This window comes from Trachurus trachurus, assembly GCF_905171665.1.
Source record: "Trachurus trachurus genome assembly, chromosome: 4".
Classification (NCBI taxonomy): Eukaryota; Metazoa; Chordata; class Actinopteri; order Carangiformes; family Carangidae; genus Trachurus; species Trachurus trachurus.
Window position 1 is genome coordinate 19,199,869 of NC_139898.1, and position 26,996 is coordinate 19,226,864.

Sequence of the window (26,996 nt, forward strand, 5' to 3'; positions counted from 1 at the left end):
AGTCCCTTCGCTTGGCACAAGGTTGATCCGCACGATTTGCAGTTTTCAGAAATGCAAATACAAGGTCAGCATCCTCATTGCACAAAAGGAATATCAAACGCCTCGGGAATTAAATGGAGATGGAGTTTTAAAAACATCTATAGGAGTGACACTGACTGGGCCAAGATGCGCTCCCCATGAAACAAAGCTCTTAAAAAGAGATGGGCGTGTTTAAATTACACGAGTGGGCAGCACGTTGAGAGCGTGGGCGTACTGTACCTCTGCTCCGTCAAAAGCCTGGGGAATGAGCGAGAACAGAGGGAAGTAATGGTGTCGAGATTATGAAGAGATCTGTGAGAGAACAGGGGAGGGGACCGTAGATTGATAACGGAGGGCTGAGGAAGCGGGAAACAAACAGTTGTGAAACGAGACACTGAGAAAGACTTTGAGTAGGTGAGGATGAGGCCTGGTTGGCAGAGCCCCCAGTCAAACCAGCTGTTCCCCCTAACACCGACGCTCAGCAGTAGACTAATAGGCAGAGTGAGTCAGTGGCTGTGTCTCCTGTCTCCCAGGCTGCCTGGAGGGGCTGTATTGATAATATTCCAGCCTGCAAGGCTCAATCCATCCCCTGGGGCGCTCAGCAGCAAGTGGATGAAGAGTCCCCGGACGGTCTTTTGGCTCCACAGCTAGACACTGCAGCAGAGGAAGAGATCTGAACACACTACGGTAGTAAGGCAGGTACATCCATGCACATCTCCACACACACACACACACATGCATGCAAAACACAGCCACACTGCCCACACGCCTCCCCCCCACACACACACCTCATTTATTCTCATTTTGAGTCTCCCCTCTCACACTCGCTGCAGAGTGAGGGGCAGAGAGCAATGATCACAGAGGAGGCGAAGAGATGTACGAGGGGAGGAGATGGAGAAACGGTGTGGGGGGGGGGGGAGAGGAGAGAGAATGACAGCCGACGCCGAGGATCGTCCTCCTCTCTTCTCTCCCATCAGAAGTGCTAATCCAGCCAGTGGAGGTGCGGACCAGCGCTCACACCTGCCTGCCTCTCTCCATCTTGTTAGGGCGCCAGATGGGAGAGAAAGTGACTTCCTGCTGTACTTCCACCACAGGGCGCGTTCCGTCACATTAATACCTTTACTGCTCGGCTCCATTTGTTACACACACTCAAGACACACACTCAGGGGGAGCCCGGGGCTGTGAATGATGGCCATATGCAGAACTGTGCTCATCTATAACCCCCTGTGGCTGGAACAAAGTACAGTAGACTCCTTGAGTGCTGAAACCCAAGGTTAACATTTGGGAAGTGGTGCAGTGCAGTTTGATTTCAGCGGCTCGCCCAAGCACTAGCTCCAGCCGGGGTCGACGGGTTCATAAAGGTTAGCGGAGTGGGTTTACATGCAGAAGGCCACTGCTTTGAATTGATATGTTTGTGTGAGAGAGAGAGAGAGAGAGAGAGTGTGTGGGGAAATCCGACAGTGAAGGTGAACAAAGTAACTCGCTGCAACTATGAGATGTCACGTGACCACTCTACGGCCAACAGCGGCCACTGGTCACTGCGCAGCTCGCCGGAGCGTGGTGATATGTGAATGTGTGAGAACATAGAGCTGGAAAAGCATGCATGCTCAGCACAATCCTTCCCCTGATAAATAGAGCAAAAGAAAAAAGCAAGATAGCTGATGGGTGGATCAAAGGAGAAAACACTGGAGGACTCACACTCACACACGCTCGCCAAGCCAACACCAGCTTACCATTAAAATTCAAACAGGGCAAACCAAGGGTATGGAGACTGATGCACAATGATTGTTGTAGTGGCGTGCTTGTACGGATGTGTATTTGGCCATGAAACAAAAATAATGAAAGATTATCCTCTTACATTACACAAGATGCAATATGTCCACGTTAGTTGGTTGATTTATGTTGCCTTTTGTGCTTGTTGAAGAAAGAAATACCTGGTGACCTCTTGATAAATAAACATGAATCACCTTGAATCAGTTCTGTGTGTGTGTGTGTGTGTGTGTGTGTGTGTGTGTGTGTGTGTGTGTGTGTGTGTGTGTGTGTGTGTGTGTGTGTGTGTGTGTGTGTGTGTGTGTGTGTGTGTGTGTGTGTGTGTGTGTGTGTGTGTGTGTGTGTGTGCACAAACTTAAGTCAGTGGGATCAGTGCTGTTACCACAGTTGAGGTGAGCTTTAGGTCGAGATCTCAACACTAAAATGTTTCATTCACCTTTTTTGACCATGCAATGTTTTGTAATTCTAATATTTGTACCTTTGACTTCAACCAAAACAAAAAGTAGAAAAACAAATCTAAAAAGACAAATTCAACAAGACTTTGAAAAAAAAAAGTTTTTATTATTGATTAAATATTTTGACTGTGACATGTTACATTCAGACATGTTTTCTAAAAAACCAAACATACTCAGCTTCAATTACACCAAAATAAAAAAAATAAAAAAAATTGAAAGCTTTTTATTAACTTGGAGAATGAATTTCATGTTAATCAACGACCACATGAAATCAGTTGAGTCCTTAAGCTCTAAACATTACTATTTGAAAAGAAAGCAGTGAAAGGCAAGCATTTCACAGCAAGGTCAAAGTTATGGTTGCATTCAATAAATGAAATATTGATTAACCTGTATTAACCTGTTTTGTAATTTTATTGGTAATTGGTCTGGTTGTGAGTAGTCGAACACAGTGGCTCCAAAACCTGTTTAAACTACACCATCATGTGCACCCAAAGTCAGTTGCAACAGTTAAAGAGATAGTTCAACATTTTGGCAAATTGGCCCATTGCCATAATCCCTATAGTCATAGCAGTAGGTTCGTTACCTTTAATTGTCGGTGCAAGCTATTTTTAGAACGGCGGAGCAGAGCCGCGACCTGCTCAGAGCTAGGCTACAGAGGCTAATGGGATTTCTTGCTTTCCCTCATCAAACTCATCAAATACACAATCCAACAACTCCAAAACGCTCTGGTGGACAAGTTGTGACCTGCACATTCACCACGCTATGAGATAATAACGTAATGTTACGAGTCAGAGTTGTTTTAGAGGTAAATTCATGCAAAATCGCTGATGCGTGTTGCCTTCAGGGACAGTTTTTCAGCAAGCAGTCTCTGCATTTATCTCTAAAACAACTCCGTTTGTAACGTTACGTTATTATCCCATAGTGTGGTGATTGTGCAGGTCACAACTTGTCCACGAGAGCGTTTTGGAGTTTTTGGATTGTGTATTTGATGAGTTTGATGAGGGAAACCAACTTGTGTCTCAGCTCAACACGAAAAGAAACAGCACTGAAGAAAAGTACTCTAAAGCTCTGCACCACAGCAACATCACCACAGTGCGCTGTAGTGGATCTTGACACTTTTATCATGTATACTAAACTTAATGTCAAATTTTAAAGGTATGAACTGTTCGGTCCATCATTTAGTAACTACAGTGATGGGATGTGTCAGGATCTGTGTGACACAGCTCAGCAGGCCACGTTCATTGATTGATCACATCATACGCCGCATCACTTGCTGGCAATAAATCAGAGCTCAGCTTGAACGTGGAAAAAGTCAAGGCGAGTTGCGAGGAAACCTTGCACCGTCCTACTAGTATAATTCAAATCAAATATGGCCACTGTGCATGGCGATGTGTACTCGAAGCGTTTTACACCGCATGTAAAAATTTTATGTATCAATGAAAACTTTGCTCAGAAGCGGCAGATGTGTCGCACAGAGAACAGAGACACATGTACAGTAAATAACCTGAGCCACTGGGACAAGCTGACTGAAGACCAGCCAGGCGCCTCGGTGTTTATCTGTTGGTTTATGTGTCAGTTACAGGCAGGACCCCTGCTGAGACCAAACATGGTGTAAATGAGGCACCACAGATAATGTTTTGCAGCGGGTGTCATTGACTGTGTCCCCTTGGAGAATACACATAAAACACACAAACACACGAATGTCAGGACGGCAGACGCAGGTGTGAGGCCCGAAAAACTAATAAAACACAGCGGTGAACATATGTGAGCATGCTACACACACATACAGCGCGGCCCGTGCCGCCATTACACACACAGTGGGTAGGAGTGATACATAATCCACACACACACACACACACACATACCTTTTCATACGCATGCAGGCTGTACACGGGCAATATTTGTCTGATAAGAAAGGTCACTTTTGTCATTTGAAAGCACACAAACCACTACAGACTCCTCTATTAAAGCTTCAGCTGAAAGGAAAAGGAGGGCAGCTGTGCCTCTGGACACCTCACTCAGGCAGTCATAATTACAGAACAAATCGCACTGCTCTTTTCCCTCCGTGTCATTTGAAATAGTGGATTATGTGAAAAAAAAAGCTGATTTTTGAAGCTTGGCCATCTGTGTTTTGCACAAGACCAAGTGTGTAGGTGTGTGTGTGTGCTTCCTTATCTCATCTGAACCAACCACCTTTCACACAGCTCCCAGTTGGGTTTTTTTTTTTACTCTCCAAGCCAGAGAGGGTCGGCTTAGGGCCATGAAACTGGGTCATCTGGGTGTTGGTTAAAGAAGAGGGGGAAAAAAGGCTGGACACTGGCTGCAGAGCTGCCTGGATCACGTACAGGTAGAGAGAAAGCAATCGGTGGGATGGTGGGCGAGAGGGGAGTGACAATTGGAAAGGTCAGGACATAACAGCGCAGCCCTGTTGCCGGGGGAGATATTTTTGGACAGAGCACCGAGGTCGCAGCGCCAGACTGTCAGCCTCCGCCGCTTTCGTCTGGTTGCAGGGGCCACAGTCCAAAGGCGAAGGCCGGAGAGCCTCAAGGTCACGGCCCGCACCTCTTCTGCTGACAGAGAGAGGGTGGAGGGGTCACGAGGACCCCGAACGCAGCGTCTAAATAAAACCGTCTCTGTTCTTGTTGTGCGTATACACATCTGTGCAGGGTGCCTTTCGGGTCAAGATGGAACAAGACGGGGCTGCTGGGGACACACTCTCATTTCTGAGGCGAGTGACAGGTCAGGAGTTTCACCTGTCCACAGGGGCCTCTGCTGTGAAATGCGATATCACTCCGAGGTTGACCCAGATAGCATTAGAGCCGCTCAAGTAATGGATATCAGGTGGACAGGAAGTTTTAGAACGCATTAGCACTGAATGTTTACAAATCTGATTGATTTTATTAGTTTCACAGCTCCTAACGCCACTTGTTATGCCTCACGTAATTAACTGCGATTCTACCAGAAATTGAGGTTCCCATTCAAACGGCAACATGATGAATTATAATCACTGTCTGGCATTTCTGCAGAGAAAAATGAGAACACCTGGAAATCACTGTGGTAGTAATCAAGCAGAAAATGTTCTGTTCTGCCCATTTTATACCATATTTAATCATTTTTTCAATACAATTCTTATATTCATAAAATCACGTAGTTTGTCTCTGAGTGGTTCAGGCAAAAATATCAAGAGTGTTTGGTTCAGTTCCACTTGTGGAGTTTTGTTGCACGTTGTATCACCACTCTTCTTTTTTCTCTTTCGAATTAGGTGGTTAGGAGACAAAGAAATGCATTTTGTATTTTTACTTTTCAAGTACCGCAACAAAACACAGGCAAACTTAACTTAAGTTGTAGTTGTGTTTCGTCTGGCCCTCTGCTTCATGTATCCTTTTTCCTCTGTCCCTTTATTTTTGTATTTGTTTTTCACTCAATATCAAGGCAGTCATTGTGTCGTCAGAAGGTTAACAGAGAACAAATTACAACAAAATTGTCAATTTAAAAACAGTTTGCTGTGCAAAAAAAAGAAAGAAAGAAAAGAAAACAGACAAAGGACCACTGATTTCCAATTCAAGAAAACAAACAACAAAATAACATTGTGTGTTTGTTTAAACATTTTTATTGCTATGTAAAATTAAAAATCTCATACCTCGGATGAAAAAGTACTACTCTTAAATAACACAAATAAAATCAGGCAAAATAAAAAATATTTGGCATTGTGAATTGATGTTCAGTGTGGGGAAATTCAAAGAGCAGATTTAGCACAGCATTGCTGCTACACTTATTAGTCAAAACTGATGTTATAAAATGGACACTGTACTTTACTGTACAGTCTGTTGACAAACTACCTTCTTTAAAAGTTTAGTCAATGTATCGTCTGACGTGGTAGTACACAGAGCCAAGTAAACTACTAAACATACAACACTGCGTTTCTCCCTACCGACATTAAATACTGTATTTAACTGAGGTCTTAACAGTAGTTTCATGACAAACTGACCTTAAATAAAACCCAACTGAACACATGAAGTAGATGCGCTGATAATTGGCACATCCAGTAATTCCCTGGCACTTGAACCTACGGTGCAGTGGGAAAAAAGGCTGCAGCCGTTCGTCCCAGCCAAACATTCATCGTGCTGCACAATCTCTAAGCGACGCAACACATCCCTATTATCCTCAACACATCCGGGCTCGAGAAAACAAATTGAAAAGTGAAGTGTCTTCTTCTTCTGAGAGCAGCCGTTACAAAGACACAATAATTAATGACAACACAGAACTTCAAGTATTATTCCAAACGCAGCTCCTCTGTCTAACCACTACATCTGGGAAAGGGACTAAAATCTAGGCATGCAAACACTACTATATTGTGCACCCACTTTTCTCTTTCTGTGACAATCTGCAAAGTGCATATATTAGGAACTGGGTGCTCTGGGAGGCTCGGGTTTGGCTCCTGTGGCATCAAAGTCAGCTCGTTCTCTAAGAGGCAAAGAGTCTTGGCTTTACTACATTGACATTCTAAACATTGTGTTGCTTAATAATAGTGTTGCACTTAATATCACACAGGTATAACATGAAGCATTAGCATTCAAAAGTTAAAACATTTTGAGTTCTCTGGGCACCTCCTCTCTGCTGTTGAACCTGAAAAAAACTAGAACGTAAAGTGACAGTTAAAACATTTAGAAACATAAAGCATCTGGTATAAGTTATGAAATAAATTAAATGTAAAATACATAAATAAAAATGACTGATTACAGCCAGCAAAAATAAGCTTTTTGTTTTTCTTTTTTACATCCACTTTCTCAAACAAGGGATAGCTTTATTGATATCATTCCATATCTGCATTTTTGCATCAGCATTCACTGCATTCATGGAATACCTTATAAAATAAATAAGTACATAAATAAATAATCCTTGCATTGTTTAGTAATTGTTATTCTTTCCTTTTACAGTACCATGACTTGTAACTGTACAGTGAGTAGGTATAATACAGCAATTACAATGAGAGAGAGAGGATGAACCCGTCGTCTGGTCTTACTGGGGCTAAAGGGGGGGGTCCCGGTTCCGGTGGTCTGCTGGTCTGAGCAGGGCCGAACTAAACTAAACTGAACGTGGCCCCTTTAACAATCCCAAGTCATCCGGCCTTCCTTTGTTGATCTTCCACGAGTGGATTTGGCCGAGGGTGCAGCTCCATCCTGTGTCCAGAGCTGCCCCCCCCCCAAAAAAAATTCAGTTCCATACCGGGATTGCTGAGATTGGAGTTTGGCTGGGTAAGAGTCAGGGGGGGGAGGGAAGCTGAGGTCAAAAGGCGAGGTGTCAGAAGCCAGGGTTGCCACGGTGACCTCAGAAGTGGCCCATCCTGGCGGCAAAAAGGCTGCGGGAGCGTGGCATGGCCGAGGAGATGCGGCCAAAGCTGGACGAAGGCCACTTCATGATGAACTGGGAGGTCACTGGCAGCAGATACCTGGACAGACGGACAAGAGCGAGGGACGGAGGGATTAGGGGAAAGGATGAACATAATGAGAGGATTAGATATGCAAAGGTCATAATTTAGAGGTCAGGACACATTAGTGCTTGGGACCGAGACCAAATATCATCCACTTTTCATATATTGATTCTACCACTTACGTCCATCTTCATTTGCACATTTCAATTTTTATTAAAGGGCTGATGATTTGAAGACATTATGACATCACCTTCCCCTTGAAAATGAGGAAAGAAATGTAAATTGGAGGCTTAAATTGTGAGATCCATATCACCAGGTGTACTTTGTGTTGGGCTGCAACTAAATAATTTTCACAATTGATTAATCATTATCAATCATAATTCAATTGATTCATTTATGTTCATAAATCAGAAAAAAAGTCAAACAAAAGCCTGATATCATTCAAGGTGGCATCTTTTAAATGTCTTGCTTTGTCCGTCCAAAACCCAAATATACTGAATTTACTGTTATGTGGGACAAAAAAAAAGCATCAAAATCTCATCCTGTAATTGAAAAGCTGGACATGACAAATGTTTCTCACTGATGCTTTAGGCATTACAGAATTATTTGTTTATCACAATAATCTGCAGTTTTGTTTATGACGATTAGTCGATGCAGCTCTTATTGTGTAATATGCCAAATCTAAAATCCCATACACATAGTGCTTTTTGTTATTGTCCTGTTTAATTAGGTTATGTGCAATATTTATGTATCTTCTCATAGAGTAATAAATTATGGACCTCATACTGATAAAAGTAAATCTCTTTTTTTTCTGAACTGAATCTTTAACTTTGACCATTAAAGTTTTGGTATCATGAACAGAAAGTCCTCACCTATCATTCCGCGGCATTGACGTCAGAACCTTTCTAAGACTTTTCTATGACACCTTCCACCGAGACAGAGCAGTGAGGCAGCTCCTGCTAACAGCGTTCCAGTACCTGAGAATGAGACCAGCGTCAGGTTGAGATAGAGTCAGGAGGGGCTGAGCCCTGCTCCCATCTTCCTTTAGTTACTGGAAATGAGTCAGATATGGTTTGTAAGAGCAATGTCAGATGAGATGATCAAATCCTGGACAAAGTTAACTGGAGGTTATGCAAATGTTGGGGGGTACCGTTCAGAAGACAATGAGACAGGAGTTAGGTTGAATTCTTCCACACTGATCAGTTGGAAGAATAACTTACACTCATGCGGTTTTGCAACGCACTTTGTCATTTTGTGATATATAATACATTACGTGACCTTAATGCCACATCCGCAGCGAGGATCTTTAGCTAATAAAAACTACATCTAATACTCGTTTAGTTAAACAAGTTCAGTGGTCAAAAGAAATACTCCCTGCGGAGGCGTTTAAGACGTGACAATCTAATCAAAAGAGAGCCACTGGGGCAGAGGATTACAGAGTGAGGAAATAATATCTTCTTTAAAGCTGGTGCACAGATAACACAATTTTTCTCTGACAGCTCTCTTTCTTTGTAGAATAGCTCTTGGACAAATTAGTTGAGCGGTTTCTTCTAAAGTCGACTGGAAAGGGGCAGGAAAAAAAAAAAAAAGTGTCGCTGAGGGCGTCCACTTCAGCGCAGTCCCAAACCCAGGAGAGTTGAGGAAGATTCAAATTAACTTAATTCAGTCCAACGAGTGTCCTTGAAACGGCTTCAAGTGGGCCGTAGGTATCCCTCCAGCGCATCTGCTTCGACTGTGTCTGGACTCGGGGAACGGGGGCTCAGTCCAGCGCTTTCTCTTAAATTCCTCCACTCAGACCCTGGAGAGGAGGGTGTGGGATGTGCTCTGCTTCCAGCCTTTCACATTCTGTTTCTGTTAGGTAGCTGTTTTAGAAGTGACATTTAGTGATTTCATACCATGATTTTCTGTCACCCTCTGATTCATTTCTGCTTTACTTCTCATGTTTTATATTCTCCTCACTCGACACCTTATATTCCATCTCCCTTCGCTATGAGATTCACTGTAGATCCATTGGGATCCTGTTCATGGATTTGCGGTGTGATTTCTCCTCCATTTCCATGAGATTTTCTCAGAAAACCCAGAGCCCAGGCGTGGAAATAGCAGTCAAAAAAAAAGAAAAAAAGAGAGAAAGAAAATCAAATATTGAACATTCATTGGGGGCCGAGTGTGTGTTCTTCAGGGCTCCTCTGTTATTCACTTTGAGAATATTCTGCTGGTAGAAAGAATCACGGTGGTAGTAGTGGCGAGGAGTGGGGTGTGGGGGCTTCTCACGTCCGTGCGGCCGCTGTCTCTGCAGGCTATATTTAATTGGAGCCTCATTCTGCATCTTCCAGGTTCGTCCTCCTTTTGATCATAAAGACGGTCTTGGCAACAACGTGCCTGCTTGAAAGCCAGAGGGAGGCTTCTTCATGCACTTGTGCTCTGCTTGAATCCATCAGTTGACAGGGAGACAGAAGGATATTCTCCTGCTTACATGCAAAGCTACAATCTACCACTGTTCATACTGACAGGCCGTCCACACCACTCCTAAGTCCTCCATCGAGATGCAACTGCCACAGCGAGTTAGGAGGAGGCCAGACAAAACAAAATAGCACAAGTAAGGACGGAGGGGAAAGACTGCCATGATAGCTGACGCAATCATAAACCAAGAGGTACAAAGAGGCTTGAAGGTTATCTGCAGCCCACATTCAGCTCAACACCCCAATTAACCCTAATTACTGCCACACTTTTCAGACAGATGAAAGTTAATAAAATCTGAAACTTTTGTCATCATGGGGAAATTGTCTTTGGGTAGTGACAGTAATTCCAGGCTTAACAAGAAAGTCATTAGCGGAGCTATTTGGCGACTTCCTCTCATCTGCCCACACAGACTGAAGGACTTTTCTAAGACCCATGAGGCTGTTGACACACCTGATCAGGCCACTTTACACTGGAAGGATGCTTGAACAAGAGCGGGCAGGTGTGGTCAACAATGGAGACCCCGGAGACCTCCTCTAACAGTCCCACTTTGACGTGTGCCACAGGCTGCCAAGAGAGGCTGCGCGAGAGTATCTTATGTGTGTGTGTGTGTGTGTGTGTGTGTGTACTGTACATGCACAAGATACTGTGTGTAGATGTTGGATTCCAGCATATATGATCTACAATTTCAATGTGAGAGATGGTTGAAGTAGTCAGACCACAGGGGTCTGCCAAAACCGGGCTTCCATCCAAACAGCTTTTGCAGTTGAACGTGATTATACACAAGGGCTGAGTGGAAACTGTGAAATTTTAAAATTGCTCAACCTCCTTGTCATTTTCTGGAAAATATCTGTCCATCAAAGCTTCTGAAAAATATTCATACGTGGTACACAGGCGCTACTTGTTCTTGGCTGGTAGATTTCATATTTCACATTTTCATCTTCAGCTTCAAAGAACTCATCTTAAAAGATTCAGTAGTCAGTGTTGTTGTCTGCCATTCAGTTTAATTCTGTCAAGTTGATTTACTAGAGTAAACCTTATTTTTTAAATTAAATTCTATATGATAAAATTGTATTTAATGTTTTGTTAGGAGGATAGGGGCAGTCTTTCTTATTACAATACTCACATGCCCATTAAAATACTCACATGCCCATACAGTATATACATTTCATCATATGCTTAAGCTAATAGAAATCAGTAGTTGGAGTTGTTTCTTTTTAAAGTGAAGTGCTTTTGCTGCAAGTGTCCCTCCTTATTTTGACAGTTAACAAATGAAAAACTGTTTCACTTTAAAAAAAGAAAGAAAGTCAACTCATCCTTTTAATTTTCATTCCAGTTCGATGTGAACACAGCTCAGGACCTTAGTCTCTGAAGAGAGACGGATGATTGTTGTGCAACAGTCACATGACATGTGCATGCACGCGCACACTCTCATACACACACAGTTTACCCTCTCATATAAAGCTTATGCGTCAATGAGAAAATAATCCTAATTGCTTCTCGGCAATCTGAAGTGGCGGTGGGTTGCGACTTTCCCCCCTGCATGCCTGATGGAGAGATGTGAACCGCCGGTGGTGTGAAACTGCAAACTACAAGGTGCAAGCCGAGCCATTTTCTGTCTTCTTGTGACAAGAAGAGAGCGGCGTTTAGGCTGATCATGGCACTGATGTGGTGCAGATGAGGCGCTCGGTTCCCACTGAGGCCATTCGTTCTGAAAATGCACTCAGGGTAAGACGCTCTTGATAAAAGCACTGGGTGAAAAGCATAGTTTAGCATGTGGCAGAGGGGTGATTGGCTGGTGATGTACAGCAAGCTGGATGGTTGCGGTGTTGACAAGCAGTGCTCCAAACAGTCTTAATACGTTTCCTTCTCCCATCTCCTTCCTTTTGAAATACGATGTTTACGGTTTTGGGCTACGAGTGGTCTGATAATTTTTGAAATATAGACCATGCTCAATTCAGATATCACTTATTTGAATGTTAGTGAGGGAAAGGAGAGGAGGCCATCATGCTAGACTGTTGGTTAAGGAGCCAATGCAACCATCGTTGGGCAGGTGGGGCCAGGTCTTTGTTACAGTTGTGTGGTGGTAGGAGCAGCAGAAAGCAGTGAAGAGGGACAGTGCTGGAAGATGAAGGGAAGGGGGGGGGGGGGGGGGTTTAGCGGAACTAAACCAAGCAGAGACCTGCGTCGAGGGGCGAAGAGACGGAGGAAGAGGAGGAAGAAGAAGCGGCAGCAACAGCAGCAGGGGTAGGGCCATGGGTAGAGGCTGGTCCAGCAGCAAATGGTAAGCTTTTTTACACAAACATATATAGAACAGAAGAAATAAGGAGAGACAGACCAACGCATGCTTAAATGGACCATCAAAGATACCTACTGCAAAAATATGGATACACCAGTGTATATCATTTCATGCATGCTTGTGTTACTAAACCCAAATACAGTTATATCTTGACATTTCTATTCTTGAATCTATCCTTAAAACAAATGGGCTGCTGATAAAATAATCCATAGCAACAAGTCAAAACATAAGAAGCTCTGCAACTCCACACAAACCTGACACAGTTTTTTTTTTTTCTCTTTTGGAGCAGCTGAGGGTTTTTTTTCATACTCTAGGTGCAAAGTGATAGCCTGTTAAAATATGCGCAAGAGTTATGAATCATGTAAAGCGAAGCCCCAGGAAAAAAGGAGCTCTCTCTCGCGTAAGGTCATTTGCTGCACAGGCTCATCTGGGCTCTAATTGAATTAAGCAGGCCTCGGGGGGCCCCGGGCTAACCTGAACGCTAATCTGTGGGCCATTATTTCCTGTTAACAGCACACTCCCTCTCTCCTTCTACTCACCCTCCTCCCTCCCTGTCTGCCAGCCCAAAGCATATGTGCTTTAAAAGTTCACTCTCTGCAAACCTGAGCTGCTCGTCTCCTGCAGGGATTAACCTTAAGAATAGTACGAGGCTGATTTTGTGTTTGTTTGTTTTATTGGGGTTATGTGATGAAGATGATTGCTTTAAGGCTCCGAGGAGGAGAGAGAGAGAGGGGGGCGGGGGTGATGTTTCCTCAGAGGTTTAATGATGATAGCTGTTGAAATTTCAAAATCAAAGTTGCCATGTCTGTATGTGAAAGTGTGCTTACTCGTATATTTACTCTATTTAGTTTTTTTTTCCTGTGCTAAAGGGAGTTTTAGCAAAGTTCGTTAGTATGCATCTCTGTGGTTCGCGCTACTTTAACATCTTCAGCATTGATCACATCTGAACCTAAATATCAATCAGAGGTGATCACTGAAGGTCCTGTAAACATTCCTACTGGTATATTTCTGATTGATCTTACACAGGTTCAGTGTCCCAGAGGAATTTAATGCCCTTCACACATATTTCCATGAGCCCTTTGATGCTATAGTATGTTGACCATTTACTGTATATGGTGCACTAACTGAATCTGTAAACTATAACAACAAACTCCTCTCACAGTGAAGGTCTGAAGATTTACCGTGATATTTTTTCTTTCCAAACTCCACTACCCAGCACTCACTGGGATTCTTAAACAACAGTTTGCATTTGCTCATTAAGTATTCAGATCAATTCTTCTTGCAAAGCAAATGCTCGACATCAAGGACGCCGGCTGAGTCCTGTTTGAATGTGGGCCCGACCTGTTACTTGAATCCCATCCTATCCTTGAATCTGATCAAGCCACCCTACTGTATAATGAACTTTCTATTGCAGCAGGAATCTTTCAAAAAAAAAAAAAAATACAGGGACTCAGTGGGAACACATCAAAGAGTTGGGTGTCCGTCTCACCTGGTGTCATCCCATTCGGGGCTGAGTCCGGTCAAAGAGCCGCGGGACTCGGAGACAAACTTGTAGACGACCAAAAGGCAGTCTCGACACAGCTGGACCAGCCGGCGGCAGCACTGCAGCTCCTGGGGTGACACCACCTCGCTGCTCTTACTGAAGATGGTCTCCCATGATGAGCTGGAGAGCAGAGAGACGGCAAAGCCAAGCACACAGACACAGACAGAGTCAAAGTTATGAAGTTATGGATTAGCATAACCATTCGGGCGTCGGCATAGACAAGTACACTGTAGACATAATGTACGCCCACGTTCAGTCACATACAGTCTAGTGTGTGTGGCCTTTAGCTGTAGATGTGTGCACAAACATTTGCATGCACACTCTCCCACACACGCAGACGTACAGGAAGCCATACAGACACACGCAGAGGAAGGATGAAACAAATCCAAGTACAGTTAACCCCCTTTACAGCCCCGGACATACCCCTGACTGTGAGAGAGCCTCAACAACTGAGACACACAACCCTAGGGGGTACGTTTGATGTCTACCCCCTTTCACTCCTTGGGAGGTGGGGGTGCTTCCTCTGAAAGGGTTCAGAACTGTGTGTGTTTCCATTCTCTTCCTCTAAGTCGTTTTCAAAGCCTGTTGAATTCATTGCCCACAATAGCTGCTAGGCTGTTTGATTGTTGTTAAGTCCCTTAGATAAAATATCAAACAAGAGACAGAGGAGCAGGGCGAGCGTGGGGTGGGGGCCACTGCACTTGGATTTGGAGTGTGCTTTTTTGACGCGCACCGATTCGCTGTCGCCATGTGACACCGCGGGCCCCCTGTTGGGCTCATCCATGTTGGGGCCGTGGCCCCTGCTGTAGGGAGGAGCCGGACAATTGGCTAGTGAGCTAGCTGAATCATCCAGGACGGGCTGTGATCAGACAAAGGCTACACGGGGTGCAGCATGCTGGGGGTAGCTGAGGCTAAGCTAGGCTAATCCCTCCCGGCCCTACACCCAATCTTTTATTTGTTTTTTCTACTGTTTTTATGATATCTCATTTTCAGTCCCTCACTTGTCTGCTTTTTTTTTTTTCACTGTCCCCTCTCTCCCTCCCCTCATCTATGTCACCAGCTCACTCCCTTTCCTCACTCTCCCTCAATTACCACTGCCAAGAAAGAAAGGAGGAGGAAAATGGAAAGCTGTGGGCAGCGACTCTGAGCCCTCTGTGTCAGGGGAAACACGGCCGCTGAACAACTGAACTGTAAAGAATATAGAGAGGCAGAGACAAGAGAAGGTCACACCTTTATCACAGACGATAAAGCCGCCAGCAGGGTGTATATATACATAAGTGTGTGTTGCTGCGTGCGTGGGTTTGTTTGAGGGTGCTAATGTAAGTCTTTGAGGAAATAAATGTACGGGAACCATCTTCATGGGTCTGAGCATGTCTTGCTGTGTGTGTGTGTGTGTGTCCCTTTTGAGGCAAGAAAAATATGTGTCTAAGTAAGACAATGTGAACCACAGATGGGGAAACGGTCTAGTTTTTTTGTGTGTGTTTGTCTGTCGGTTTTCTTGTCGGGTTTCTATAGGGACATGATCAAGTGGGCTGTCACTGGAGTGGCTCATCTTTTAGGAAGCCACTCGGATAAAAAAGCAAGAAAAAGTAAATAAATCAAAAAGAAACCACATGAAAACTAGAAAGTGTCAGATAACAAACCAAAGTAAAGGAACCATTCACCTTCTTCCTGCTCTCGTCCCACCCCTCTCTTTTTCTTGCTCAGTCTCACCTGTGAAAAAGCCCTGATTAACAGCCTAGATTTGTGACCCTAATTTGCACCCTGTCTCCAGAGACTAACATGTTTCTTTCATCGCCGAGAGCTTTCAGGAAAAGTGCAGCGGGGTCTGGTTGGTCTGTCACTCATTCTCTGTCATTCAGCTGGCATTGCTTCTCCAGTCATACTGAATAAAAATGGGAAATTGTCCCAGCTGTCACTGAAACCGGTAGGTTGACGAACACTGGGCTTAAGGACACGGGGAGACTGAGTGGTGCGGGCACTTGTACTTATGGAGATGGAAGAGTGGCGGTATGCAATGAATAGAGTGGTAATTGGCCGTGCACTGTGGCCATTTGTTTGTGCTGAAATATTAGTTTTCAGCAACTCCAGTACATTCAGGCGACATACAGTATGAGATACTCAGTGATACTCAATGGTTGTTGTTTGCTCATCAATTACAGTAAAAATCTAACTTAGGCATGTCTAAACTTTCCAAAATGACAGTCTTCCAATCCACGTGACATATTATAGGCAGGTGTGTGCAGCTATGAAAATGGGCAGATCAAATACAGCTATGAAAACATGCCATGCACAAAGTGGCGTACCCAGTGTTGGAGAAGCAGTTCCACAGGCCCTGGCCATGACTCCAGAGCAGCCGGTTGAAGACACGGTTGAAGAGCCGGTAGAGGTGGAGGCTGTCTATGTCAGGCTCCCTCCAGATCCGCTGCAGCGCAGAGCGGACATTGGTACGTACAATGTCCAACACCTAAGTGATACAGAAAACAAAAGTGAGAAAGAGTGAGAGAGTTTTTAAATCCAGCGTGTGATAATGAGGGAAATTAATGCTGTGAGACAAAAGGTGACAGTATTTTTAATTGATGTATGTGAGCTGGAATTAATTTCAACTGGAATTTCCCCTCAGTGTTTTTCATTTTGAAATTAGCAGCAGTAGCTAAGGCTAAAGGATTTACTCAGTGACTGAAGGCAAGCTTGCATTTATGAGGAAAAACAGACAAATGTGCAAACACACACATACAAGCACACGAACAGACAGTACATACACAACAAGAAGCGTGAAATGCTTCAGTAAGACCTTACAGACATGTGGCAAGATTTTGAGCAGGTACATCTCTACATTCATGTTTAAGCATGCACAGACGTACAGCCTATGTTTGTGTGTGTGTGTGTGTGAGTGAGAGAGAGGCTAGTCAAGCAGGACAAAAAGTGCTGGGCCAAGCAGCGGAGACTTTGGGAGAGGACTAATTGCTGCACCAACGTCAGTCTTGGAGAGAAGGTGCCAGAAGTTCCTGGGCGGTCTGAGAACACCTGCGCCATCCTTCCATCTTCCCTTCTTTGTTTTCCCATCCCTCCCCACCTCACTTCCTCTCTCTTCCACCCTTTTTTCTTCCTCTCTTCACCCCGCTCAGAGTGCAGCACTGTGGCTCTTTTGACTTTGATTCCTCTCTCCTCATTACTGACGTGCCCGTCTCGACTGTGTGTGTGCGTTGTGTGTGTGTGTGTGCTTTGCGATGCGATGCGAAGAGGCGAGATTTCCCTACAGCAATATGAGGCAAGCGAGACACGCACACACACTCAGACAAACTGATAGATGAGTAAACACACACACAGATATGTTTTGGTATGGTAATCAGATGGCAGAGCGGTGGGCGCTACATTCCTGACCTCTGCCTGCTGCTCATTAGGCTGCTCCACTCCAAATAAAACATCAGCTCGCGCCGCCACAGCCCACAACACAGCCGAGCACAGTTGTGCAGAAAGCAGTGGCTGAGAGATCACATCATTACTGACACATCTACTGGATGCCATTTCACGTCTTGTCCCCTCTTCTGTTTTGTTTACATCCTATTTGGTGTCTCTACCTCTCCACCACCGTCTGACATGGTAATGATCTTTATGCATGTCTTATTTATTTATTTATTTATTTATTTCATCTTTCTATGTTTTTTTGAATTGGGCATTATTTTTTATGTTTTTAAAAGTTGTTCAAAAAGCACTCAAAGGAATAGGTAAAAGAAGTGACATTTTGTGATATCCGGCGGTTTTAACAATGACCGTTCTCTACAGACAGACAAAATGTGTGGGAGTGAGGACAGAACACGTAAGTTTACACAGGTGTCAAATAATAAATGTAGCCCATTTTTAAGAGTTTCACAGTTAAGATGTCCAAAAATAAAGTACTGCATTTGACACTAGTGATGGGGAACTTTACTGTTATTAATTGGTATTAAAGTGTTATTAATTAAACCAAGCTTTGGCACACACTCACTCACAGAAATACCTCTGGTCATTTTGCGGTATAAACCCCACCTTTCCACCTGCCATGGGCATTTGTCCAAGGAAGACCTGTAGTTGGTTGAAATATTGCTTAATATAAAGGGAGCTGTGGTTCCAGTGCAGACACCGCTTGTGTTAACAGATTTCCCAAACTCTTTGCTATCTGCGGACATGTTTCTCTGTAGTTAAAGGCCACATCTCCACCAGCCCTTTCCCTGCTGCTGCTCCTTAAACCAGTGGACTGCAACAACTTTCCTATTTCAAATGACCTCTCTTTTTTCTTTTTCTTTGCTGAGCTGCCTGTTGTTGTGTGTTGGAGTTGTTATCTTGAACACTTAGGAAGCAGCGACTTTCAGTCCTGATTCAAACAGTTTCAAAATATCATGGTGGCCCTGAATGTGTTTTGAAGCTGTGCAAGAGATGGAAACTTTGGAGATATATTCTGCCCGACACCATCCTAAACCATCCTCTAGTTCTCTAGCGGGACAGTCCAGATTAACTCATATGTACCGCATAAGGACTCACCTTCCGTTGTTTGGTCGAGTCCAGCTTCACTAGCCAATAAGACGCCACCTTGGGTTTATGGTATTTCCAGTTGTCGAGGATCTGAGGGACAAAAGTCAGGGTGAGCATGAAGAAAACTTGCATAGATACAGCCCAGCAATCTTTTACAAACCAAATATTTAAAAACTCCCATAGAGAATATTATCAGTATAAATCGTAACAACTGCAAATACATTTCATTATATCTGTTGTTCCCCAGGAATCCTCCAAGAAAATATAAGGTTACTAAAATTCTTAGAATAGCAATGTGCAGTAAAGCAACAAGTCAGGTTGGACAGACACCTGCATGAAACACACCTTCTCCTCCGAGTGCCAGAGTTATAAAAAAAAAAAGTCACAGGCTGTGTGTGGTGGTTAAACTAGAAGTACATTCTCTTGGTATTTAAAAAGTATAATAATGTGTCAGAACAAGGGCATATGGACAAAGTGTAGAGCTCATTCCCACGGCCACACACTCATCCTGGCAGATTCTCTTTCACACTTCAACCCAGACATGGAGTCTGTAACATTGTGAGCTTCACCCATCTCTAAGTATAATAGGTTTTTGGCTTCCACACATACAGTATGTCTCCAATATGGAAAAGTTCAGTGTTAAAACACAGCATGGGGTTTTCTTACAAATAGAACTGCAATGCTTGTGTGATATTTGGCACCTGACATGTGATAGGAGGTTACATGGGCAATGTAATGTAAGTGCAGAGAGAGTGTTTACAGGAGTATATCACTACGTTGTCTTGTTTTTCTGTCTTCAGGACGCACAGATCTGAAATATTTTGCGTAGGACCAATTTCCAGCCAGTTTAACGTTTTCTTCAGAATCAAACCATCTGCTTCATAATGATCCCCATGAATTTGAAGAATCACTCCTTAAATTGTTTGGATGATACCTTTGCTGATGAAACATGGAGTTTTTTTTTTTTACATTTACCGGTAAGCCTAGTATGAAAACTTGACAGAAATAATAATGAGCTCTTTGTAGATACACTGCCAAAGTGATGTAACTTTCAAGCATGAAAGCAACATGTGAAATTGGCCTCAACATTACAGAATAATATAGTGCTGGTCAGAAAGGAGCTTTCCTGTGCTGTTGGTGAATTTAAATGCAGCACAACTGAGGGATAATTGTAAAATCTAGTCATGATCTCTTGTTCCTTAGCGGAGAAACCCTATGTTTAGCGGGTGCGTCGAAGATCCTTGGGGCATGTGTTGTTATGCTCAAAAGCTGTGCTGGATATTCCCATGCACTTGCTCCTAGTGCCAACACCACTGTGTACCTACAGGCGCTGTTATTGTTGCTCTGTTGACTTAGTCTACATCTCCCCACTGGTGCACATAAACCTCTCACGTAGCATGCTAGATCCCCTGCAAACAGTGCTCCCATTGGGAAGCTTCAGTGTAAACTTTATGTGTACTCACAAACGCATGCACACATGCGCACACACACACACGAAAAAAACAACAATCCACAAAGATTCACTGATACAGGGCTAAGGTATACAGTTAACACTTTTGTTCACTTTCCCGAAAGTTGCTCATTGACTTGTTTAGTTTTCTCTCAATAAGAACCTTATGAACCTTGTCTGCTTTGCTCCATACTCATTTGTCACATTTGTTTCATACATACACAAATTACTCTCAATTAAAGCACAACAAAACACACTCGACGCATTTCACCTTTTGATGGTTTTCGCCGCAACAACAAAAAAAGGCAGGTTTTGAGTGAAAGATAAAGGAGGCAATTACTTGGATACAAACACATCATTAGCCCAATTAGACCTCAACTTTAAATCATGGAAAGCGCAAAATGCCAAAGATTGTTTTCATGCCAAGTGAACACTCTTTGTCTCCTGAGGCAAGGAGTGAGCAGCACAGGTGCAGCCGCTTGTCTGCGTTTCCATGGTGCTCTCATTAAGGTTTGTTAACAGTACAGGTGTGGTGGTAATTGTCTCTCACATCCCTGATACACCCAGATGTCGCACACACACACACACACACACACACACACACACACACGTTTTTGGTGTTCTTGTGAGGAAATTGTATGGGCTCGCTTTAATAACTCTGCGACTTGCCCTAACTTAACCTTAATCACAACAACTACACCTAAAGATGCATTTATTCATTATTCAGCCGTTAATAGGAATGTTATGCCTTAAATGGTTTAAATGGTTTGTGCAAGCAAAAAGGCTAATAATAGGATGCATACATTTGATGTGAGAGCCTGAAACATAACCCAAGGACTTAATATAAAGGGAACAAGCAAAGAACTAAATTAATTGAAAAAAAAAAAAAAAGATTAGAGGGAGCTCAGGCTCATTTATAATAGCTGCTAAAAGACATATTACAAAGTGAGGCTGTGATTAAACAACGTCCGTGTCTGTTCACATCTTTGTTCTGCTCTGTGTAATGTGGCTAATAATGGCAGGATAAGGGATAAATTTGTTTTAATGCCAAGTTCTGTTTCTAATGACTGCAATACCAGGCACTCTGGGCAAAGAATGTGTTGTTTAAGGTTGTTAGTAATCGCGTGGTGTGTGACCAAACCTACAGTACACTGCAAACTGTGTGAGAAGAGCAAAAGTCATTTGAATTTTGACAGGGGAGCAGCTCCTGTTTGGTGGTGCCATAGCTGCACTTTGACCCCCCCACCACACGCACACTGTGTGAGGGTGCCAGTGCTGTCCGTCTAGCTGCTACCGTTGGTGTAGAGTGTGGTGTGGAGTTAAAGCCCTGCAGGGCCCCCAGCCACACAGCTGTCTACACTTTTAGCTTTTTCGACTTAAGAAGCCAAGTGAGGGAGGTCCTGTTGACCTGGCACTTTGACCTGAATCTGACATCGAAAAATAAAATAAGCCACTCCGGTATACTTTTTCCAGTACACTCCACATTCAGTGCGCTGAAAACAAATTTTAACCATTGAAAATTTTGGTGGTATTTTTGTCATCAGTCAGCCAAGTGAAGGCAATCTGGCCGACTGCTGTCTGTTCAGCACCACAGGAGCCGTGGTGCTGAACAGACAGTTGGTTCTGAGGACAGCGATGACTGTACCAGAGTCTGTGTAAATGGGACAGTTGGACGCTCTCATGGTACTTTTTGCATTTCTGGTGAGAATTGAAGGTTGGCCTCTGTCTCCGTTATGTATTTTATTTTTTAACTTTCACTAGTGTCAATTTTAAATTAAGTTATTTAGGGGGGGGGGGGACATTTGTAAAACTTAAACTGCTGTTTTCATACAGCCAGCATCATGGCAAAAATGCATTGTTGCGATTGCTAAAATTGGAAATCGATAGCTGCCAACACTGGCTCATTACCAAAACTATTATTGGGATGTTCACTGTGTCAAAATGTCAACAGACATTTTGTAGAAAATCGGTCATTACTGAGCAGAACAGTACATTCATAATTAACATAATTCAATTCAACAAGCTCTGCGTTATGTTCCCATTTAGCCAGATGAGAGAGTTCTTCAGTTGTTTGTACACTGATATAAAAAAAAATGTGTACAAGTACACATGCACGCTTGGATGCAAGGACACTGAGTTCTGACCAGAAATAGCGGCGGCACTGATTAATACGAAGGAGCAGTGGGGAATAGCACGGGGCTGCAAACTGACCGACAGGTTGTCACTGGGGTCATTTGAAAGACAATGGGAGCCAGGCCAGAGCGGACAGGCTATTGTGGAGGGAAGAGAGGAGGTCACTTTTAGTTAGGCTGCAGGGTGACCGCACCTGGCCACCAAGGGGGCTCTGGGAATACAGTGGGTCCGGATTTCTGCTTGACTCTTTTCTACCATTGTGTGTTTTAGTCTTTTTCTCACAGTATTTTAACAGTGTTTGTGCCTCTGAATTATTGCGATACACACAAAAGCACACAATGGATCACTGTGTAAGGACATGTATACTGATACAATAGAAACCATGCACCCACCTCATCCAGCACGGCTTCGGCCTCTTCTTCAGTTTTTCCAGGAAGTCTGATCCTCATGGCAGTGAGCACTGCCAGAGTCTGACGCACCAGCTCCGCCTCCTGCTCTTTACTCCTCAGATTTATCAGCGGATCACCCTAAATGCACACACAGGTGCAGGCACACAGCTCAAGGAACCATTACAGATATACAGATACACATCAATATGAAACACAATGTTTCATTCAACAGTATAGTGCTGCAGCGACACCAGGCTCAAATAGACACAAGCAGAATGCTAATGACGAAGCTAGCAGAACTGGAATTCATTTTATTCAGGTTAAATTTAATATAGTTTTTTTTTTTTTGCAAAATACACTATAAGTACATGTGATAATAAAAAATATTTTATGATTTCTATTTTCCCCAGACAGAGAATTATTTTTGGTGTCAGAGAAGAGGTCTAAGAAATAAAATCACCTCTGCCTAGTACAAAGTTATATTCACCACGAGGGTTTAGATATCAAATAAATGTGAAAAGGGTTCAATGTTACTATGTTATAACTGTATTATGTCAATTAATCATAATTATTCCTAATTATCAAGGGTACTTTAAATTTCAGTTATTTTATATTATGTATTTTATGCCCCGAGTGCTGAGTAATTTATGATCCTGCTACAGTAACACCTATTATAGTGAAACATCATTATTTCTTTACATAGCAGATAGCCCAGAGCTGCCTGCAACACTCTATGTATAAAAATAACCTTCTTAAATACAACTTTATGCACTCACTGGTAAAACTACAATTTGAGATTTCCTCTTCAAGTATGCACTTATCCCCACAAGTCTGATTCCCACAGGGAATGCAGATGGTTAAAAAAAAAAAAAAAAAAGCATGTGTCAGGATGCAAGCATACAAACCAGTTCTCTCTATAGCTTTTTTTAGTCTAAATATTTTCACCTTAGTTCTATTCTCAGTATTAAAAGATATTCTACCCCATCTGTTTTGTCCCAGCGTATCCACAGGTAACCAGCACAATTGTAAAGAAGTAGAGGGAATGGAGCAGGCAGGCGGAAAGCAACAGATGGCAACATAATAGATTATTATTGTTGTGGGATACAGTAGGCCTATACAGTAAGGAGGAAGCTGCTTAAGAGATTCTTAGTGGACCAGGACACAATAAATGCCAATGGAGAAGAAAAGCAAAAGGGAGAGGGTAAAAGCTATGATGGCAGAACAAGTAAACTTCTACGTCAGTCTTTGGTGAAACAGAATTTAATTTCTTTTAAACCCTAGTTGGTGAAGCAGAACAACAGATCGTTGCCGCACTGAGCAAAACAACAGCTTGACGATCTGAAAATGAATTTCGTATAATTTTCTGTGACTGACAACTCATCTCACTCGTTCTGAGCTGTGAAAAGTTAAGCCCCCGTGTGTGTGTGTGTGTGTGTGTGTGTGTGTGTGTGTGTGTGTGTGTGTGTGTGTGTGTGTGTGTGTGTGTGTGTGTGTGTGTGTGTGTGTGTGTGTGTGTGTGTGTGTGTGTGTGTGTGTGTGTGTGTGTGTGTGGAATATCTTACTATGTTGGAGTGGATGGTCCCCAGGCTGTTGCTGTGAGGCACACGGTGGGCGGAGCCACTGCGACTCAGCGAGTGAGAGCGCAGCGTGGCGGAGCTCGGCCTGACGAGGGGCGTGGCGACGGGGACGGTCGGGGACGGCCTGCTGGACAACGCTCGCACCTCACTGGGCGATGAGAGGGAAGAGATGGAGCGAGGGCAGGAGATGGAGCGCCGGATTGGTCCAGAAAGTGTCGGCGAGGCGGAGGGGGCGGGGCTGGTTTTGAGCGACTTGATTGGAGGTTTCCAGTGGATACGACCTGTAGAGAAGCAGCAGACAGCGGGGTTGGGAGGAACACTGACTCGCTGTGACACTTTGATTTCTCCTCATCCCTGATCCCCTCTCAGTGCCTCACTGTCAAGCTTTGCTCTCTGCTTTCCATCTGTTGCCGGGTGGCTCGGGAGATGAAGTGTGGCATTAAAACTCCCATAGCCACACACTGGCCCAGTGTGTGCGTGCCTGTGTGTGTGTTTGTGTTTGTGTGTGTTATTAACGGCCGCAGCATGTGTAGTCAAAACCAGAAACTAAACAGTAGTCCTGTCTGGTTTCAGGACGGATTAAAGGGCAGCTCTCAGCTCTGTCTGTCTCAGGCTCACATGTGCTCACACGTACACAACACGTACACGCAAACATGCCGAAAATGAAGCTGAAAACCCACACTGACACTCCCCATCACCCTTGAAACTCCTCCAGCTTGTCTAGCAGCCAGTGTATTAGCGTGCGTGTTTTTTTATTCTCGCAGTGTGTCTGTCTAACGTCAAGTGTGCACACAAGTGATTATACCATGTGTGTCGATCAGTGTGTGTTTGCGTGCGTGTGGCTGCTGAACCTTCTGAGGTTTGGCTATTGCCAAATGAGAGCATTATGGGGCTTAGTCCTAGCAGCCCTTTGGTGGCTTGGTATGGAGTAGGGCTTGGCAGACTGGCTGTCTCTCTGCACGCAAACACACACACACACACAGACAGACATGCACATTCATAGATACTTACAGGCTCTTTCATGGCTTTGTCCCTTATTTTGTGACAAATAGAAGGAGCTAATGCAAGGGTCCTCTATTGAGCAGTAAAACCGGCGGCCCACAATGCAAATAGAAATGTTTTTATTTTTCCAAGGTCAGCTCAGAAGGCTAGTGTGGAAAGTGTCCTCTTCCTCACTTCAGAGAGCTGATAATCAGTTGATGTATGCGACTTATGAGAATTTGGGGGAATGTTTGAGACTTATCACTCTCACTATAAAATGGGATATTTCAGCATTAAACTCAAGGTGTTTTCAAGGTAAACATGCGGAAGGCCTTTTTTTTTCAACCAAGTTCCTTCTCCTCTTCATCTCCTCTTTCACCTTCCATTTACTCGGGCTGCACTGTTTGGGACACTTTTATTCCTAAAGTGCTTTTCACTGCTTTAGCAGTTCATGGCAGACTGTGGGTCTACAGCTGTAAAGCTAAGAAGCTCCTTTGCTGAGAAACTGGGTAACAAAGACTAACACACTATGAGTCACAGGCTATGATAACACTGCTTACACTTTAATTAAAATCCAAGGATCTGGTGCCATTTTATCACATCAATTAGGCACATAAATGCTGGCGGGCTGCTGAACATTTGTAATATATCCTCTGCTCTGCTGGCCCTGTGCTGCTGCTGGAGAGCGTGCACTGTACAGCATATGTGTGTATGCACAGCAGGTAATGATCAAAGCAACTCTCAGCTTTTGTATATAAAAAAAAGTGTGTGTGCATGTGCACATATTTAAATGAATTCTGTGCAGCTATGAATATATTTTTTCAAAGTGAGTAAGCGTGAAAAGTTTACCAGGCTGGTAGTGGATGTCACATGCTTGCACCACCACAGGACCATTTCCAATTTCCTCATTGCATCGTTAAGGGTTGCTATCTCATCTGCCTGTACTTCATTTTGTATCACAATCAAATAAAATGGAGATGGAGTTGGAAATGCCAAAACAGATGTGCAAAAAATGTATATGTATGTAGTTTTCTGATGGTCCACATTGATGTGTCTGAAAACCCAGTCTGTTTTAGCAATTAAGCCAACCCCTGTGATTAGATGGAAATCTCCAGGTAAAAAAGAAAGGCACCAACAAACAGGGCAGGATGAAGAGAGAACAAGACGAAATGAGGAGAGAACAAGTGAGCAAAAACCGAGGAACAAGAAAGAAAGATCATAGGAAACAAGGTCCCTGTCAAACCCACACACTCTGGCTTCCTAATAAAGACATTTTTAGATGCTTTCATACATCCTGCTGCTTTACCTGAGCGCTCAGCCAAGTTCTTCTCCTTGTTCTCCCCAAGGTCGTAGGAAACTTTCTTCTCCCTCTTCTCTCCACCTCTTCCTCCTCCTCCTGCTTTCCTCGTCTCCTCCTCCTCCTCGTCTGAGGAGGAGCAGGAGTTTTCTGCGCTGCTGCCGCTGGTGAAGTCAGCCAGGTAGTCTGGCCGTTGACGTCTTGGTGTCTGGCTGCATTCTGGCATCGCAGTCAAGGGCTGGAAGGGACAAACATACAGAACAAGGCACACATTAGGCCATACTGTATATAGATGAATTTGTGTACATATAATGAATGAAACAGCTATGACAATAAACATGCTGCTTCTCCCAATCATACACACATCTACTACATTTATCCTCATGAGACTTTACACTGACTACGTCCACTTCATAACCTTAAACTATCCAAAATGACATGTTGGAAAAATGTCCTTATTCCAAACATCTAAAATTCATGCAGCTTTGCACAAGGACATAAGCACAAGAATACACACACACACACACACACACTTGAACATGAAGACGTTGAGATTTTGTCAGCTTCCCTCAGCCTGGTCTCACCCTCAGCCCACAACCATCTGTCACTGGGAGACCTGGTGGTGACACGGCTAGTCCATGTGCCCACATGTGTGTATGTTTGCTTGCAGGCTCATTATGCACA

General features: G+C 43.7%; 1 protein-coding gene across 1 annotated transcript in view; it reads right to left on the minus strand.

Annotated features, from left to right (window-relative positions):
- Positions 1–5,878: 5,878 nt before the first annotated feature.
- The window catches only part of ttll7 (tubulin tyrosine ligase-like family, member 7), a 79,467-nt gene continuing 58,349 nt past the window's right edge, over positions 5,879–26,996 (minus strand). Inside the window, exons 15-21 of the mRNA XM_083970750.1 lie at positions 26,322–26,550; positions 24,020–24,315; positions 22,461–22,595; positions 18,495–18,575; positions 16,280–16,440; positions 13,920–14,093; positions 5,879–7,692 (exon numbers count right to left, since the gene is read on the minus strand). Coding sequence (XP_083826876.1) covers positions 7,572–7,692; positions 13,920–14,093; positions 16,280–16,440; positions 18,495–18,575; positions 22,461–22,595; positions 24,020–24,315; positions 26,322–26,550 — 1,197 coding nt within the window. The 3' untranslated portion in view covers positions 5,879–7,571. The remainder of the gene's footprint in view (positions 7,693–13,919; positions 14,094–16,279; positions 16,441–18,494; positions 18,576–22,460; positions 22,596–24,019; positions 24,316–26,321; positions 26,551–26,996) is intronic.